The 20,425-nt window shown below is 33.4% G+C and overlaps 1 protein-coding gene across 1 annotated transcript in view; it reads right to left on the bottom strand.

The window, feature by feature from the left end:
- LOC147079602 (uncharacterized) overlaps window positions 1-20,425 on the bottom strand; it is a 222,328-nt gene that overhangs the window by 26,865 nt on the left and 175,038 nt on the right. Inside the window, exons 8-9 of the mRNA XM_085942398.1 lie at window positions 14,761-14,956; window positions 8,964-9,045 (exon numbers count right to left, since the gene is read on the bottom strand). Of these exons, the coding sequence (XP_085798524.1) occupies window positions 8,964-9,045; window positions 14,761-14,956 (278 nt within the window). The remainder of the gene's footprint in view (window positions 1-8,963; window positions 9,046-14,760; window positions 14,957-20,425) is intronic.

The following is a 20,425-nucleotide window of genomic DNA, read 5'->3' as shown; positions in this document are numbered from 1 at the left end:
CCGTGACTCGCTATTCAGCGCTATTGATATTAAATGCGCGCGAGCGAGATATCATGATACACGTATGTCTAGCCGTGATATTATACTCAACTGTCATTGTTCTCCCTTTCTCCTCTGTTGTAAAGTTGGTATAGTGAAGGACAGAAATGGTCACGTGTTCGTTTTATAGGATACTTTTGAGTTCGCCTTAGGGTTTTAGGTTTAAGAGTTTTTGGTTTCAGTAGAGTATGAAACTTTATCGAGTCCAGGAGTTCGACGCATGGTATGAGATCTCGCCGACCGCTAGCTAGTTCGTAGTCTTGCCACGTATGAAATCATCGCCTCGGCGTCGCGACTCGCGTATGTTTAGTATGCGACGGGTTTTAATTTTAGTTTTAGTTGAGTAAGACATTTACATCGAATTGACGTCAGTCGCAAGCCGGAATAACGGAGTTCTGATAACGCTAACTGACTACGCGTTTATCTGGTTTCGTCACGTCAAGTTTCTCGATTTTTTAGTGTTATAATTGTAATTTGTAAACATAAACTGAATTCAAATTATATGCGTGATTGTATAAATGGATAACTACTGAAACATGAGTGACTAGCGCCACAGTTCCAGCTGTACCTGTCTCGAAAATGGGACATTTCAAAGAGCCGACGTATTTTTAACGATTCTATTAAAGCTGATATTTCAAATACTAGTAAGTATTTTGGAACAAGTTTAGATACCAAGTATTTTTTTATACTGGTAGTAAGTATACTTAGTCTTCAAAATCGACCAGTTTTCCCACCTCTAGTGTTAACTATCAATTCTTGGTGGAAAGACATGGTATTAATTAAAATAACAGTACTTTTTCAACATCTTTGAAACTAGAAAATTGTGTAACTCCAAAAATGTTCCTTTACAGGAGAGACAAAAAACATTATGGTTTCGTATACAAATACATATTGTTATGGAGTTAAATCATCCATGATTTAAAAATGTTGAATTTTTTTGGAATTAGGTACTACATTTGCAAGGCACGTAGATATTAACAACGGCCACTAGATGGCATACAAAGTTAAGTCAAGAGTTACACATTTTTCTAGCTTAATAATTAATAATATATCTGGTCTCATTTTGTTCTGTTCTCTGTATCTGTAAGATTGTATATTGACTAGGTATGTCCCATTAAAGTGTATAGTACTAATAATTTATTAAACTATGTGAAAAAGTATGTACATATCGTCGGTGTTTTGTAAAAAGGGCGAATTAACCAAAATGCTATTTTACAAGAGGATTTTTAACTTTTAACATTTATTTGTTTTTTACCTGTAGATGATTATAAATATCTAACAAGTTTATATTAAAGCTTAGAAAGAATACTGTCATTATAATAGGTATTATTACATAATATTTTAAAAGGCCTAATATGTCACATTTGCTTTTTATTTCGTAATTTTAGTCGATTATCATTTTAAGTACTTTCCTGTGGAGTTACAAATTCGCCGTTTTTACACAACAAAGCTAGTGGGGTACATATTGTATTTTCATTAAAATCTCGATTTTGCCAAAATGGTTGATTCGCCCTTTTTACAAAACACCGACGATATTATGTACTACATAATATTGTGTTTTATTTTAATCAATTCATTGGAATTATAAGTACAATTCAATGCATAATTTTAGATACAAATGAATGAAAATCGAGCTATATCGTATGTGTCAAATGATTGCAGAATGAACTATTGACTATATTTTATAAACAATTAATGAACTAACTGATCAACAAGCTAAATGTTTTAAAAAATTGAAAAAAATACATTTCTTTTGCACAAAAGTATGTGATATAGATAGAACACTGAAAATGTCTTGAAGTTTAAACGTTGATTCAATAAATCACACATAGTATTCAGATCGTTCTGCAAAATTTGGCACAAAGATATTGTTTTTGTACATGGTGAAATTTTACAGGTGTTCTATAAATAAAAATGGTTTAGTACCTGAATGTATTTTTTTCAATTTATATAACTGTGCGAATTTTGACAGATTGGTGCAACCATATTTCGATGGCGTTGTCCTTTTCCTATATAAAGTGTCAAAAGAAACCACATTAGAACGTAGGTATACGCATACATGGCAAGCAAAGTGATTTAAATTAATCTAGACTTAAAAATACCATTAATATGTATTGGTATGTAGAGCTTATCTATTATATGCTATCGCTATGCTTTATGAAACGATAAATTCAATAAGCGCGTCTACATGAATGATTATGCCGTTTGCTTGCAATGCTATGAAGTACTGTTTTCCGTCACACACAATAAACCGTACCGAAGTTGAACATCGGTGCTTACAAGTTTGATACGGTTTCATCTATGTTAACTTTGGGATCTATCGGCATAATGATATATGAAAGAGGAAAATGAAAATAAAAATACATTATTATATTCCACGCACCCAACGGATGACCAATGAGCTCGTCATGAACCATTTGAGATTTTAGAGCAATGCAATGAACACCTCAACAATCATAATTACAAGATAAAAAGAACTTTTTATATACCACGTTTTTAAATTTTCTGTTTAATCATATAAACTTGATAATACTATGTATTAATAAATACTTTTTTTGTGCTTGATAGAAATACTGAATAAATATAGAATATTGAAATATCATTTTGACATTTCATATTGATTCCCATAGTAACGCACGTATATATTAATAATTTAGTTGCTAGGACCCCCTTAGCAACCAATAATAGTGTTTTATTTTTTACGATTTTTTTCCAAAATAATTTCCATACAAAACAGAATTATCTGAGAATGAATTCAATTCTGCTGAAGGCGATACTTCAGTGAAACGGCAAATAATTTTCAACTATAGGCGCAACGAAATTTTGGACTCGCTGGCAGTCTGAGAGCGAACGTCAAGGTGTAAATACGTCAATTTGTTTTATGATGGCGACGGGGGTATTAATTCTTAAATCGTGTAAAGATAACTAAAAACGTTACCCATTTACTTTAAAAAGAAAACATGTCAATGAATATATTATTATTGTTACTAATAGAACAATAAACAGAACATTAAATGGACGCATGTTGAATTTAAATGACAAATTATATTTCGGTCGGCATGCGTCATTTGCATCCGCGCATCGCCTAGCCATGATCTTTTTAGACCATGCCTCAACTGAGGTATAGCCTTAAAGATGGCTAAAAGTATTAAAAGAATGCATTGTCGTCATGTTCTGATGTAATCTAAATGTTTCAAATGTCTAGCTAGTCGGGAAGTTAGTTAAAAATCTTCAATTGTCCAATACAAATCTTGGACAAACAAGAAAAAATTTGTACTGGACAAACAAGAATACGAGCTAATAAAAATGTGGTAATAAAAATACCAGGAGTTAGGCCATTTACACTGCAACAAGGAAATCATTTGTATTCGTGACAAATACATACCGAAGTAGGAATGTGCAAAACTCGTTTGGCATGCATTCGCTGCATATACACACCTGTGAGACTTGGCAGTTATATGCATTGAAGTAATAAACTAGAATACTGCCGCTATAGATAGGGACAGGAGGAGGTAATTGGAGGACGCTAGGACTAGCCCTGGAATTTTACAGAATGAATATTCATAATTTTACACTCACATATAAACGCGCCAAAAGAAGTATATCATCAAAAAGAAAATTGTACTAAAGGACTTACACACAGAAAAGTAAAAGTATAAAGCACACACTTTGTCCATTTACTACATCAATAATTTCATAGCTACGCGCATTTGTTTACAAGTATCTAAATCTGTTGAGGCTGTGGCGACAAAAAGTTACGGTGCAGTATTCGCCTGCAGATGCAGATGTGGGGGGTGGTAAATGGAATGATTTTTTTAAATAAGTGTCATTTCCCATCGCCGAGCGCATAATAATATAATAGTCCATTTACACATGCATGGATTTACTGCTGACAGGTCGTATTATCCGACCATAACAATAAAATGCAAGTGTAAACACGTATTATCATGCAGGTTGCAAGACTGCACGCATGTATCAAAAAAGTTCTGCGGCTTCTAAATTTTCATGCAATAGTTGTAGCTTGCGCAATAGAATGATAGTGGTGATCCTGCCGGAAAAAAATTCGAACTACATTGCATGGACAGAAAACCTTCACATAACAACCAACGAACTGACGAACACAACTGACACTTGCAAAATAGCATTGGTGCGTTAATTGGCATGTTTATGTGTAAAACAGTTATTATCAAAATAGTTTAATTTTCCGACCATGTCCGATCCTGATAGGATCATATGGGCCTCCACAGAGTGGAGGTTTTGTATTGACAGATTTTGTTTTTTACGAGAAATGGTTGTCAGCCACTTGCTCAACCTATTAGGTCCATACCCTGACACACACAAATTGAAAAACAATATGTGTACTTGCCAGACCCAGGATTCGAACCTGGGACCCACGGCTTTATAGTCCAACGCTTATGCCGCGCGGCCACCGTGGGCGTCAATTTACACTCTATATAATATATGTATATATATATATATATATATCGCACCGTGAGTGTAAAACCAAGGCATCTGCAAATTTTTCAATTTCGAGATTAAATGCAAAACAACAGCAAAGATCGTTAACTTGATAATGTAAAAGTGAAGTAACTGAAAGAACATGCAATATAATATAGATATAAACCAAATATTATGTTTTTTTTTTTAGAAACTCTATTTCTCCTAACAAAACGAAGACTTCAAACCCTAATATATCCTAAATATGTCTTTGGCAGTTACCTTGGTTTTACACTCACGGTGCGATATATACAGGAGCTATAAGTGAAAATAGAATGGAATATTCAAAGCTTATTTACACTCAATTTGACGCTAAAAACATTGTAAAAATAGAAATTATCAAAATTCTACTTCAAATACGCTGGCAACACAATTCAATAAAAAATAATTTTAAAATTTAACATTATTTGTAATGCACAATTATTCAAATTCTGTCATTCCAGGGTAAAAGTTCATGTCAGTTAAATTGCTACTGAGATAATCTGACTTCAAATAAATCACAGTTTACATAATAACATAACTTAGAAGTTCATTGATATTTTTTATTAACCTTTTGGCTGCAGTAAAAATGGCCTTGACAGAACCTAAGTGCTCAGCCTTAGTGGTTTGGCGGGTGCGGTGCAGTGGCATCTTGCGAAACTCAAATGTGCAACCGTGTGTATTATGCCCCAAAAAGACACTGTCTACGAACATTTCACACACGGTTAAACGTTTGAGTTTCGCAAGACGCCGCCACGCCCGCCAAACCACTACGGCTAACCACTAACGACGAGCCAAATATAATTTGCGAAAAAAAAATCAAAAAACTACATCTCTAAAATATCAGTTAAAACACTTGACAAAATTCAAGGTAAATCGATGGTAAAATCATTAACTAATATGGTAACATGTTTTAGGAACATTCCGATAGATGTCAGTATGTGTCCTATTTTGAAATTATTTGTTTTGACCGAATTATTAGTAGGTACTACCGAGATATCTCGTAATCTTTAGTATTAGTTAAGTACTTACATAATTTTACCTATACTATTTAAATTTGTGATTATATAAGTTAAAGCTCATGACATAAAAGACATTCTATAGATAACGAAACCTCATTTTTGTTTAATGTGACAAATATTTCTTCGCCCCAGACCACGGAATTAATGCAACGTTTTCACAAAATGGTCATCATTATCATTATTTCCTATTTTCAAAAATTCTTAAAAATATCAGGGCAGGGTACTTTATTATAGCCATGAAAAATATGGTTTGATATGTTAAGGGGGATGCTTATACTATCAGAGGCGAAAAGAGGCACCTAACGGAAAAATACGAAGCTTGCAATTTGAGATTTTTTTTTGATAATTTACAATTTCAACTGTAGTAATTAATAAATATGTATCTGAAAACACTAAAGAGATTTTTTATTTTTTTTTAAATTTAAAGATAAACTGGCAATTGTAAAAAAATGTAATAAAATGTGAATTCGTTGCAGGGTCAAATCTTATTATTACATTATATTTTATGGCCATATTTATTATTAAAATTTAGTTTAGGTTTTAGATTTTATGTGGTGTAGATTTTTGACTAATTCATCGTTTTAATATTTTTTATATATATTTTAAAAAACATCGATTTAAAAAAAAATATAAATGCGTATAACTTGAAATCCTTTTTATTTATATCAAATTTTATTTTAGGAATGGTCACAATTTGAAGCTCGAGTTGATATAAATAAAAAGGATTTCAAGTTATACACATTTATATTTTTATAAAAATCGATGTTTTTTAAAATATATATAAAAAATATTAAAACGATGAATTAGTCAAAAATATACACCACATAAAATCTAAAACTTAATAAACTAAATTTTAATGATAATTATGACCATAAAATATAATGCAATAATAAGATTTGACCCTGAAACGAATTCACATTTTATTACATTTTTTTACAATTGTAAGTTTATCTTTAAGTTTAAAAAAAAATAAAAAATCTTTTTAATGTTTTCGGATACATATTTATTAAATAATACAGTTGAAATTGTAAATTATCAAAAACAATCTCAAATTGCAAGCTTCGTATATTTCCGCTAGGTTTTCTGCTGGCATGCGTCTCCCCCTTAAATTAAGACAACCAAGTTCGCAAATATTTAAAAAGAAGCCGAAGGAGAAAATTGTTGACTTTAGAGCCAGAGCCCACTACGCCGATTTTGCATGTTTTATTCCTCCATACACCGTGCATGGCATTCTCCGCTGACAGCCGCCTGCAATCCCTACGGAAGAAGGCTTAAATTGTTCAACCCCACACGCCTCTCTTGTATGTCATGTGCGGTGTATATAGGGGAAAAGACGCAGAGACGTGTCTGCGCAGTGGGCTCTAGCTCCTAAGGTCTAATAATATTATAAAAATTATATTTATTGGAATCGTTTGGAGACATATAAGCAGGACTTTTTTTTGAAAACTAATGCGGTGGAACGGCGTTCCGGCACCTTTTTTTCATGTTATTTTTATTGTTTCAAAACCAATTAGATGAAAAAATGTTCGCGCTTACATAGTACAAGTTAATTTTCCTGAATCATCTCATATGAAAAGACATGTCCTGAAAAACTATCGCGTTCAATATATAGATTGAATTCAATTACCGTTTCTTAACTTAACTTTGGAAATCACCATGGCCCACACAGATGAGGAGCTGACAGGGTTCTAGCCTGGGCGCCCAACGTCGCGGATCGACCAGATAAGTGAGATAAACGCACATCACAAATTTGCTTGAATCGTAAAAAAAAGTCATCTGCGGCGCTAATTTTCTTCAGGCGTATAACATTTCAAAATATGTGGTTGTATAATCCATTTTTCGGTTGATGTTTGTTGATACACTGAATACCCTTAATTTGAACTCGAACACCGTTTGAAAAACGCTAATATAGAGCATCACATTTATTACTTTAATTTTAGTGATAGGTAGGGGCCCCACCAAAGATCCTGGACTGGGGGCACGCTTCAGGATGTGGGGGCGGTGGAAATAGCCTAACCGAAAAAAAAAATATTTTTTTAAAAACTGTACCTACATATTCAAACACGCGCGTTACCATGATCTTACTCCGTTAGTCTCATCTTTCTCGTAATAACCAAGTTCGACTGTATAGTAAATAAAATGTAATTTTAATTACTTTTTGATAATACACAAACCGGAACACAATATTCAATTTTCATTTCAGGAGACAGAGCGATAATTTTCTAGGATATCACGAACCAGAGCTCCGGTCCATTTCGAACGCTGTATTATTTTTATGTTTCAGTGAAAAAACTTAATTTAGGTAAATGATTTTTTGCATATAATTTAGTTAGTAGTCCGTAAAATAAATAAAAGTTCCTACCTATAGAGGTCCACGAGCTTTGAACCATAAAGCAATGAGCATAAATACACAAATTATTCTACGATTATCATGTCTTGACTGCGATTTTATAGCTCTGAATGTGCAAAGGTCTTGAGTGGGGTGTATAATTATTTGTGGAAGTACGAAAGGATTCATAGTTCTGCAGATCGCTGCTAATAGATAATATAATGGTAAGGCTATAGTAGATTATTTGCTCTCAAATTCTTCAAATGAAAAATTGGTTTAATTACAAAAAAAAAAAAAACAACAAGCAAATATTACAATTTAGTACCTAATTTAATCTGTTGTAAAAAAAATCAGTGTGTACTTATGTACGCGCATTAGAAGTTATACTTCTTTGGTGTAACAAAACAAAAACAAAACTTGTGATAAACTAGATTCTTTGACTAGCTCGTATCTTGTTAAATTACACACTCAAGAAAAAGGACCGCTTATTGAAACGCATTGGTTTATTTCTATGCACTTTAACTTATATTACTAACTGACGTTTAATCGTTTGTTTACGTAATGAATTGCAAATGGCCGACAATAATAAATTCGCTGCCTAGGCAACAGAATAATTCTAAACTATAATATTATACTGTATAATCATCACGATTGCAGTATCATACTGTGGCGTAAAGGTAGTGCGTTCGGCTGATAACCGAACAATCGGTGGTTCGAATCCAATCGAGTGCGTTTTATTTTGGTGAAAAAATAAATTAAGTGTTACATGTCACACTCCAAAAATAAACTAATCTGATTTCCCAAACGCGCCAAAAGAAGTATAACTTCAATAAAAAAATACAACCGATTAAACACACATAAAAGTGTATTTAGTGACTATTCGATATTAAATCCCACTCAATCTAACTCATTTCAGAAAAACCTCTTCAAGGATTAATACAATTTATTTTGTATACTATACAGCACACCCACTTGCCAAAGTACGCCACTGCAGTAGTGTTGTGCAAATGTGTATAAAGGATTTTATAACACCAGTGGGGGCACATAAGGATGGTCAAGGTGTATATGTGACGCTAAGCAAAAGTGAAAAATATTACCTGTAATCCTGGATTGTTCTCGTATAAGCCCACACCTCCGCTTATAGAATATTCGTCTCTTGCTGGATGTGCCAACCACGCCCTGAAACAGAAATATCCAGAAATTGATGAACTTATTCTTATTGATGCGCCCAAGAAGAGCATGTTAGACAGCAAATAATCATAAAGATCCAAAAAGGAAATACAGTGACATAGAATATAAGTGTGAACACCTCTAATTTATATAGGTACTTTTTATAATCTTTAATTTTTACCATATTCTATAAGATACCACTATTATGATTTACATTTTATTGTGTATATTGTATTCCTATAATTATATTATGTTATATTATTGAATTCACAATGTTTATTATTAAAAAATATATATTTAAGGAATAGATATTTATTCTTTTAAAATACATTATAATATTGAGTATTTAGACCAGGCTTTCTCAAAGTGAGCGATAACGCCCCCTTGTGGGCGCTGGAGGCTTTCAGGGGGGCAGTAGAAAGCTCAAAGAAAATTAGGGGGCGTTAAGGAAATCTAGAGGGGCGACGGCATTTGAACGATTTCTGATTCAAATCGTCGTATTTGTGTGAACGTGGATTTAATGCTGTAGCAACCTAGCTAACTAAAAAGAGAAATCGGCTGCAAGTTACTGAACGCCACTTATGGCTGTTTTTAAGTGAATTCGAGCCTGCTATTAACAAACTTGTCGAAATGCATCAGATTTATTCCTCACATTAGATAAGTTTTAAATTCAAAGCCTTCTTTTAAGGGCAGACGTGCTCAGCGTGGGTCAAAATGGAGCTTTTTTTCTATTTTCAAAGCATGATCCTGGACATTCCTTAAACGTTGTAGATAATCTATTTATATAATTTTGAAGCCTTATTATCCTTTATATTTATTTTAAACATTTGATGACTGCATAAAGTATTTTTATTACATAAAATAGTATTCTTTTAAACCTCTCGCTCTAATGTTTTAGAATATAGCCATATTTCAGTACATAAATGTGCAGTGGTGTTAAGATTTTTTAACGCGTGTTAACATCATTTTACTCCCTACTTCAATTATAGTTTGTCAATTTATGGCTACGGCCGTATGTTGCAGCTTAACCACGGGGGAATGCCAAAAGAAATGGCGTATTTCAAAAAAACACTACCTTATTCTTAGGTCAATAATTATTATAAAGCAATCATTATTCGTAGGATGTTTATCACACTTGAATGGTCAAAGACATCAGTATCCTTAGAATTATCTTCAAATGTGTTAATCTTGCTATTTTCTGAATAATAAAATGCCTAATTCTTGTCAAATTTGGGATCACAGAGATTATCAATATAATTTTTTATCCTAAATATTTCACTATAATAATGTCGACATAAATTATACTGATATTACTGAAAATTAATAAATGTAAAAAACCTTAACACCACTGCACATTTATGTACTGAAATATGACTATATTCTAAAACATTAGAGCGAGAGGTTTAAAAGAATACTATTTTATGTAATAAAAATACTTTATGCAGTCATCAAATGTTTAAAATAAATATAAAGGATAATAAGGCTTCAAAATTATATAAATAGATTATCTATAACGTTTAAGGAATGTCCAGGATCATGCTTTGAAAATAGAACAAAAGCTGCATTTTGACTTATACTGAGCATGTCCCCCCCCCTTAATGTTAATAAAAATACTTCTAAATATGATTAAGTATGAGTTTTATTTCCTCTCATTGAAACATTCTTTGATTTCAGAAATAGTAAGTATATGGGTCACACCCTATCCATCCTATCCTCATAATAATGCATGTTTAAAAATTATATTTGCAATAACTGTAAGATACGCAACAGATGGTAATGTAAAAATATGGGGGGCACTGGATTTTTTTTAAATCTCAAAGTGGGCGGTGGTCGAAATAAGTTTGAGAACCTGTGATTCAGACAATGTATTTTAATATAATAGTTTATTAATCTTTCTTGGATTAGTGTCTATATAGATATAAAATTGTTCAATACTGATGAAGATTGAAACCAGAAGTGCATGTAATCGTCAATCAATACTGTCAAATGTGATCTCTAAATGTGCCTAGAATGTAGGGTTCAACCAGTGATACCAACCGTACTATAATTATACAATACAATAATTTTAATTCCCCGAAAAATGTAAAATACTATAATTTTACGCCAAATATACCAAAATACCATAATTTTAAAGGATTCAAGACGAAAAGTGTTCATGTACTACCTATATATTTTTCAGAAATACTATAACTTTTACGCCTTTGTACTATAATCAGCATAGAAAAAGATGGCAACACTGGGTTCAACCGTTCAACCAGCACCGCGATTTCCTAACTCTCGTCTCGTGTGGCACCAGACGAGATGACGTAATTGTGTCGTCACGCTCGAGGCATGCCGACCGCGCACAGAATAACCATAGAAAATATTATTATGATACACCTATATGTGTATGGTGACAATGAATAGCGCCGCTGTCGGAGTAGCGTAATATTCTCGAGTGCTATTATCACTCCGGTAGTACGTCATAATGATGTCATATGACGTCATCTCGACCGGGAAGCTTGCACTCGCAAGTTCTAACATAGAGCCCACATAAGTGAAACGTGTCTTCAGTAAAAAAAAAAAAACTCTCACTGTAACAAAGCAACATACAGGACAAAGAGGAACGAAATCAGCTTTGAAAGGCCTTCATCCAGCAGATAAAATTAATAAATTGTCTAGCAGAAGATTTTAAAAGAACGAAAATAAAAAAAAACTATGTAACTTTGATGCAAATGGACTCAAATATTATTATGTTATTATGTATGTTGTATGTTATTAATTATTAACACTGTTATTTTAAAAAGGGAATAAACACTGTTTTATCCTAAGCAGAGAATAGATGTTTCTGGAGTGTGACTCCCAGCTAACATTGTGAAACAATGCTAGAAATCTCATCAAATAAACCACTCGAATTCACACCATTTCCGGCCTCACTGACCTCAATAATTTTAGTTTCAATCATTGAATAAATCAATACATACCAGTAGCGAATGGTGAAGGTAGGCTGTTAAGATCCGCCATAAATAGTGCACATTAAACTTTGTTTGTTATGCGTATTTGTTTTTATTGAACTAAGGCATGAATTTACAGATGGTGTTGGTTAGTTGTTAAAAATCAATTAATCCCTGCCTAAGCCAAGCCAAAATAGTTTTGGTATACTTTGGGCGAAACGACAAAATTTTGTACCTACACTTTTTCATTTATACTTAATTGTTTTCGTTGGATTAAGAATACAAATTACACATATTGTTGGTTCATTTTTTTAAAGTTCATTAAGCCCTGCCTAATTCAAACTATAATATATATATAAAATATCCAAAGTTATGTATGATTTGATTCCATAATTTTAGATATTTTATAGATAAACGAGTATTTTTTGACTAATCATATATTTTGAATTATCTATTTTGGTATTCACAGAAATTAATTGAATTTTAAATACTAATAAACACCATCTGTAAATAATCGTAGTCTTATTTCAATGAAAACAAATACGTATGACTGATAAAGGTTAGTGTGCACCACTTATGGCGGGTCTTAACAGCCTACCTCCACCCTTCGCCACTGATACATACAAAGATATTGTTATGTACCTAACTGCCTACCTACCAAGGCAAACAAACTATAATATATAATATAATAATAGTATAAAATATTGTATAGGTACTTACAGTTTTTATAGGCACTAGTTTTTTTTTATATACCACCGTGAGTGGAAAATGAGAACAATTTTATTGTATTGAATTGACGAACAAACCACGTGTGCCGGCAATATTTTAGAATTTTTCTAGTTTTGGCGAAAATAACTATATTGAAATGTTATGTGTATTTGATTATGTGGAATACAGCGGCAATCACATTTTGAAAATACCCTATATACTGGATTATTTGTTAGTTTGGGTTAGTTTAGGTTAGGTTAACCTAACAAATAATCCAGTATATCGGGTATTTTCAAAATGTGTTTGCTGCTGTATTCCACATAACCGACTTGTACCATATTAAAGTACGTACATTGTACATTATTTATACGATAAAGACTGTATAGACTCAAAACATTTCGATTATCTTATTTCCGAGTGCAAAAGTAAATCACATTAATTGGAAGAAGAGGCTAATCGCTAAGCCACGTGGCAACAGATCAAATGCATGTATGATAATGTAAAATGGCGGTATTTATGGCGAATGCGTATTCATTTAAAACAAATGCATATAAACCATTGTATCGTTTATTTACTAACAAAATATTGATTCATTTTGATCTGGACTAAACTTCAGTTAATAACAAATGACGAATTTTGCCACAACACAATAACGACATCCTAGATTGCAATGCAACAAAAAAACCGTTAGGAAAAAAACCCATTTTAAGTGATGTCCGTACATAGATTCACAGCTTCCCTTATAACCAAAACATACTTAGATGAACATAAAATATCAATTATAGATGGCAATATTAAGTATACTTACATGATATTATCAAATGTTCTTGTAAACTTTTTAATAGTTGGCCGGAAATCTCCAAGCAACCGTTCGTACACGACCAAGAGCTTTTGTAAATATCCCAAGACTGATCGTCGGTGGTTCGCTTCCCCCTCCCATGATATCTCCACGGTAAACTAACCTCTAGTCACTAGTGGCTAATTTTGAAAATAAATAGTAATACCTACTTGTTCGTTTATTATAACACCGTAATTAGTTATGCTGTTTGAGAGTGCGTGGAAATTTCATCAGTAATTTGTGCCAATAATTTTCCAATTAGGTATATTCTAATTCAATCAAATAAAAAATTAGAAAAAAATAAAAACTCAGAAAAAAGTATACCTATCACCCGTGCGTAAATATTATTATGTAAACATGCCGTAACGAAAGTTACATCGCGATGGACATTTAAACATAGCACACAATAATTAAGTTGAAAGCAATTTTTCCTTAGGCAGGTAATTAATAAATAATTATAAAATAGTTTGTGAGCAACTAAATGAATGATAAATTAAATTTATCTTCGTCTAGCTAGCGGATACTTAAATTATAAATTAGGTATGTATTCAAACATTTGTCGTTATGTTGCATATTTGGAAACGAGATCCAGTGACGGTGTATTTAGTATTAGAATCCAGTCCAGGGCTCGAAATGGACCGGAACGCCGTTCCGGTTCATACAATCCCCAAAATTATCGCTCTGTCTCGTGTAAATATTAATTTGACCGTCTGAGCGAGATATGTCATGTTATAAAAAAGCACAATCGTTTTTTTTTAAATACATATATGTATAGAATTAAATAAGTAACAGTGTTAATATTTTCGTAAAATTATCAAGCGCTCCGGTTCGTAAGATTTTCCATTTCGAGCACTGGAATCCACGAGTTATTGGTACCTACCTACTATCAAAAGTATAGTAGGAAAATACGTACCTAATGCCGGGTCCACACTGGCAACATGTCGCGCGACAACCTTGTTAAATTTTACGATAATTATCATACTTATAGTAAAATTTAACGAGGTTGTCGCGCGACATGTTGCTAGTGTGGACCCGGCATAAGGGATAAGATGCACGCCACCGCCATTCGAGCGCTATTATTTTTTTTATCCAATTGTAGATTATAATCGGATGCATTTGGAATCAGGTGCGACCTGCGTCGACATGCTTGAAGTGCAGTGCCGCATGTTTTGCCCTTATCTTTCAGCCTTGGAGTAGATAATATAATATATACAAACTTATATAAAAGAATATAAATCCACTTACATGTTCGCTGGTCCATAGACAAAGGGAGGCGGATAAGCGTTGTCCTGGAAGATAAGGTTGGTTGGCAGGCATTGGTGTGGACGAAATCCCTCACCGAAAGCCTTGGAGTAGGGCATGGACATCCTGCAAGGAGACCTCTTCACACGGCGTCTCCTCCTGTAGTTTCCATTCTCGAACATATCAGAGTATTGGGGATCTACAACACCACGATAAGTATTAATCAGTGTTCACGAAATTTTTCCATACTTTCAAGGTTATAATACTTTTGACTGCCCTGTGACAAACGTGCGTGGGACAAAAAAGTATTAAGTTACAACGTAACCAAAAAAACTTATTAAATAACAAAATAATTCTCGATATAATTTCATTACGATAATAGTTTAATTTAGAACAGTGTTTCAGTGGCAAGGGGTGGAGGTAGGCTGTGAAGAACTAATATAAATAGTGCACACTAAACTTCTTCAGTAAAAAGTATTTGTTTTCATTGAACTAAGACTATAATGACATGTGTAGATAGCGTTTGTTAGTTTTACAAATTCAATTAGACACTGCCTAATCCAGGGGTGACAAACCTGCGGCCTTTTAGGGTCTCAAGTGAGGTCTTTTGACTGAATTCAAATTTTACAAAATAAATCGTTTTAAGTATTTTTATATTCGTGCAAGTGCAACAGGCATCGGCAGTTTCGTAACATGCTGCAGTCAAACGATGATATATCTATTATGTGTGGATTTGCCGTATAATTCTGAAGTGCGTTGGCTATTGCATGGACAGGTTTTAGCCAAAATTTTGTCTCTGCGAGAACAGATAGTTGAATTTTATGAAGAACAGAATCTACGACGTGAGTTATTGAAAGTAAATCTCCATATGAATGTTGCATTTTTATTTGATATCATGTTAAATCAAAATTAACCACTTGAATATTTCTTTGCAAGGTAACACTAAGTCTAAATAATATTATATGTGGAAGAAATCCAGGTATTTCGTGAAAAGCTATATTTTTTAAAACAACTTCTTCAAAACGAAATTTCGGATGAACATTTCCCCCAGTTAGGCTGCAGATAACCGGCATTGCAGTAGACGTGCGTTGACGCAGGTCTTATTTGATTCCAATTGTATCCGATTAGAATCACCAGTTAGAATTATTTTACCTAATTGGTGATTCTAATCGGATGTAATTGGAATCAAATAAGAACTGCGTTGACGCACGTCAACTGCAATGCCGTGTGTCTGCACTCTGCAGCCTTAGCGAAGATCATTGATGAGCAGAATAATTATTTATTCGAGTCATTTTAAGAATACGCAGCTGTTATTGACGAATTAATTGTAGAATATAATGAAAGGACTACCGATTTTGAGACTGATGAAATCGCACTAAAATTCACATTTCAGCCTTACCTAATTGAAACAAGGCACCTAAAGAGCTACAGATGAAATCGAAAGAGCTCTCAGTAGATGATATTTTCAAGTCATTGGTTTGATGCTAAGAAAGAACTAATTGAAATATTGAAAATATTTCCCTATAACCCTAATCAAGACACGATTGAGGCCACAATTGACAGATACCCATTTAGAGGAGCAACTGAAACTGCGGACCTCTACGCTGCAAATATATGTAAGTATATTATAATTAGGGAATCCAATCCCGAGCCAAAATTCTGATCCCGGGATTTCGGGATTACAATTTGACAATCCCGGGATCCCGGGACTGGTCCCGGGATTGGGATTTTTTTCCATTGTTAATATAAAATTTTTATATTTACAAATAACATTGATAAAATCGGTCAAAAATAAATCTAGTATAATTTATACTATTTAAGACATTTATTGTTAATATTGTATACGTTAAATCTTGGAAATACACAAGTTTAATGAAGTAAATAATATTGTAATATAAATAATAATGTGAATTTAATATGAGATTGCTATTTCTGATAGTAAAGACATAATGAATAGATCAGTGAGATTTAAAATAGTAAAGCAAATAATCATGGCGTACTTATGGCCTTTCCGCTTCATAAATCTAATTAGTCAGCCAAATATGAAACTGCCGTAAAACGTATGATATCATGGTGGAATTACTTTGTTAAAAGTGCGAAGCATTGTTTTTTTACCAATCTTTCTCATTTTTAATAATCTATGTGAAAAAATAAAATGAATCGGCAACCTACACATCAAACTTCATTCAAACTCAGTTTATTTCTAATGTAGTTATTTTGTATTAAAAGTATTTTTTCTGTTATATTTTCCATAAAAATTGATAAAAAAATCAATCCCGAAATCCCGGGATTATGTTTATCAATCCCGGGATTCATAGGTATCGAAAATAGCTCGGGATCCCGGGATTGGATTCCCTAATTATAATGTCTGTATTACCAGTTCATTTTTTTCATTGACAAAATAATGTGCACTCATCAAAACATTAATTCAACCAAATCAAATAAGTATGACTGAAAAAGTGTGCTTTCTTGTTTTCGGATCGCCCATAGGATACTTAAAATCTTATGGGTTGGTGGCCAGGCTTAATTGAATTTTTAAAACTAACCAGCACCATCTGCAAATTGTATTTTTAGTTTAATGAAAACAATTAATAAGTATGATTGACAAAGTGTGTACTATTTATAACAACCTTCCTCCACTCCTCGCCACTGAAGTGTTTCAATTAGGTACTATGGTTTTTTTTAATGATTTTAATGGTTATTGAAGTACCTATCATGAAACAGGAGCATCAATTTGGTGGTATTCTTTGCTTGTGTGTGTATTTTGTTAATTTATTCTACTTTATCTGAGTCATTTATGTTGACAGCGATTTCGATCTATAGACCCATCTTCGGAACGGTCAACTATAACACGTAATAGGTAGGTATATCATGAAACTGTAATAATTAGTGAGGTGTGCTTATCAGTGATTTGGTCTACAGGTAAAAGGGGTGTATCTTGAATGGTCTGCCCATGGCTCCCACAAGGGGGGGGGCTGACAGGGCTCCAGCCTAGGGGCCCGGCGTGGTGGCTCAATCAGATAATTTAAGATAAACATACCTATATCACAAATTTGCTCTAATAGTAGGTAAAATACTCGCCTGCAGGCGCTATTTCACGAGAGAGAATTTTAGATTTAAAAAATGAGTTCGTTAGATGCATTTTGATTGTTTTGTGTGATACTTGACAACTACCTAATTCAAGTAGATGTATTAAAGCTACAAAAATCACTAAAAATAAACCGAAGGCCCTTACTTGTACCTCTAACACAATTTTGAAAGCGCTTCAGTTGTGCGTAACACATGCCATTAACATTAGCGATAGGTAGGGGGGCCCGCCAAAGATCCTGGCCGGGGGCCCGTTTTAGGATGTGGGGGCCGGCCATGGGGCTGCCTATTGTCAATGTAAATGTCAAGAATATGTACTTATTGGTTTTATTTACCATAGCAGTTTGTGTAGGTACCAACTTGTTTTGATAATATGAAACAATACCAATATTATTTCAAATAGCTTTTGGCATTAGTACCTACCCACTTATGGTAATGATTATTAAGTTCCGAAGTGGTAGATATTTTTTTCGAGTCATTCCTTTTTTAATTTATATTATCATATAAATAAAGTATCATACTTACTACCTACACATAAATTGGACATAGTTATGCAGAAAGTAGCCAGTCCACAAAAAATAAAAAATGAGATATGATATAGGTCAGATGCGAGAAGGTTTTCTCTACATTCTGCTGAAAATAGCCAAGACGCAAAAAATATTCTTGAAATAAAATACTATTTACAATTTGACATATTGCATATTTTGCATAACTACGTTCAATTATAATTAATGGTAGATATAAAAATTACCTAATAGGTATATAAATAATGAACAGCAGCTGCTGAACACGAGCTGTTTCCAAATGGAAATAACTGACTTCATGCTCACACACTTGTGTTACTATAGATCAGTGGTTCTTAACCTTTTCGAAGTCACGGTGCACTTTTGATCATAAAAAAATGCGGTGCACCAAAACCAAACGGTCAGAAAACAAAGAAAAATAAGCGGACATAACTTTTATTACAAATTAAATAGATGACAAAACAGTAAAAAATATCAAAGAAAAGATATATCAATAGGTATATAATGGAAAAACTGTAACTAAAATTACCCTCAACAGAATGGAATTTATTTGATGTGCAAATCAATTAGGTAATGACGTGATACCTGAGCTTGTCGAATTTTGCAGATTTCAGAAATGCGCCTGTGAGGCCAACGGAAGACGCGTGCGATCGATTCGGCAAAATCGAAATCACATTAAATCTTTCGTCGGCTTTCATAATTTCGCAAAGGACTTTTTCGGTTTTCACTATTTCGCGGATTTTCTGCTTTTATCATTTTTTCGCGGTGCATTTGCAACAAGCTAGCGGTGCACCGGTTAAAACCACTGCTATAATAGGTAGATACAGTCAATCACTTATAGGACAACAGCCAATAAGGCAACTCCGGTATTCTTGTCTCACCACAGGTATCTTACAGGTAAAATGGGAGGGGACAGAAACCTGTTTATTATTTATGTATAACAAGATATTTTGTGTTATATAATTTGTATACCTACATAGCAATGGCTGTCTGGTGAAAAAAAGGAATAACGATAACATGTTGCAGATAATCTAAGCTTTCAAAATTCGGCTTCAATTTATTGTTTTTGTAATGACAGCGTCCATGTACCTACAATGTAACATACATACTGAGTTCTCTATTCTCTATTGATTACACTAGAGAATAGAGTACTCAGTCTACTATTCTGCAACATCTTCTTGACTACGCTTCTAAATGGGAGGAGCTTGTTAGTTCACAGTTTTAACACGTAGCCAAGAAGATGTTGCTGATGAGTAGTGACTAGTCTATATATTTTAGTACCTACTGATACCAAATAGCACAATGCCTAAATCCCCCGTAAAAAATCCTGCAGTCTAGAGAGTTGGGAAGATAATAATATTATTGTAACTGTAAATGAGTCAAGGCTAGACCAAGATGGACAGCGAACAAACAAAAAGAAAGATACCGTTATTATTGTTTCTGGGCGGACTAAGGACCGAAAGTAGGTACTAGTAGCTCTGCGAAAACATCTTCTTGGCTACGTAAGGAAGCGCTGTTGGCGACTAAATGGGAGGAGCATGTTAGTTCACAGTTTTAACACGCGGCCAAGAAGATGTTTTCGCACTATAGTAACCGACCCTCGAGCCTTGACCATCGCGTCTGAATTCAATTTGCCAACTTTTCGCGCCAAAGTGTACGTGAACGTAAAAAAAATGTTGATAATAATTAATTGTTACTTTTAAAAGTGAAATATACTTACGTAATAAGTACTTCATTTCCCTGAATCTGGGGTTTTAATAAGTGTAAATAAACCCCCTACATAAACCCTACATATCACCACCTATACCTACGTATATAATTACTTCATATTAAGTAAATGCCTATCATCTTAAGTTTTCAAAAACCAAAAAGCGTTTCATAACAAAATATCATTTTTAACAAATACTACGTACGCATACAATCCACGAACCGAATCATTGTTTTGTTTTTACTGAACCTACTTGATAATTAATAAATAAAAATAAAGAAAGACAGACACTCCTACTAAAATCAAAGTTTTCTTTTTAAAACTTGTAGCTCTAGGTAGGTAGGTAGGT

The sequence above is a fragment of the Rhyacophila brunnea genome, unplaced genomic scaffold, assembly GCF_057557595.1.
Source record: "Rhyacophila brunnea isolate RB1 unplaced genomic scaffold, BYU_Rbru_1.0 scaffold_1, whole genome shotgun sequence".
Classification (NCBI taxonomy): domain Eukaryota; kingdom Metazoa; phylum Arthropoda; class Insecta; order Trichoptera; family Rhyacophilidae; genus Rhyacophila; species Rhyacophila brunnea.
The sequence above is the reverse complement of the archived record's forward strand: the minus strand, read 5'-3'. Positions and strand labels throughout refer to the sequence as shown.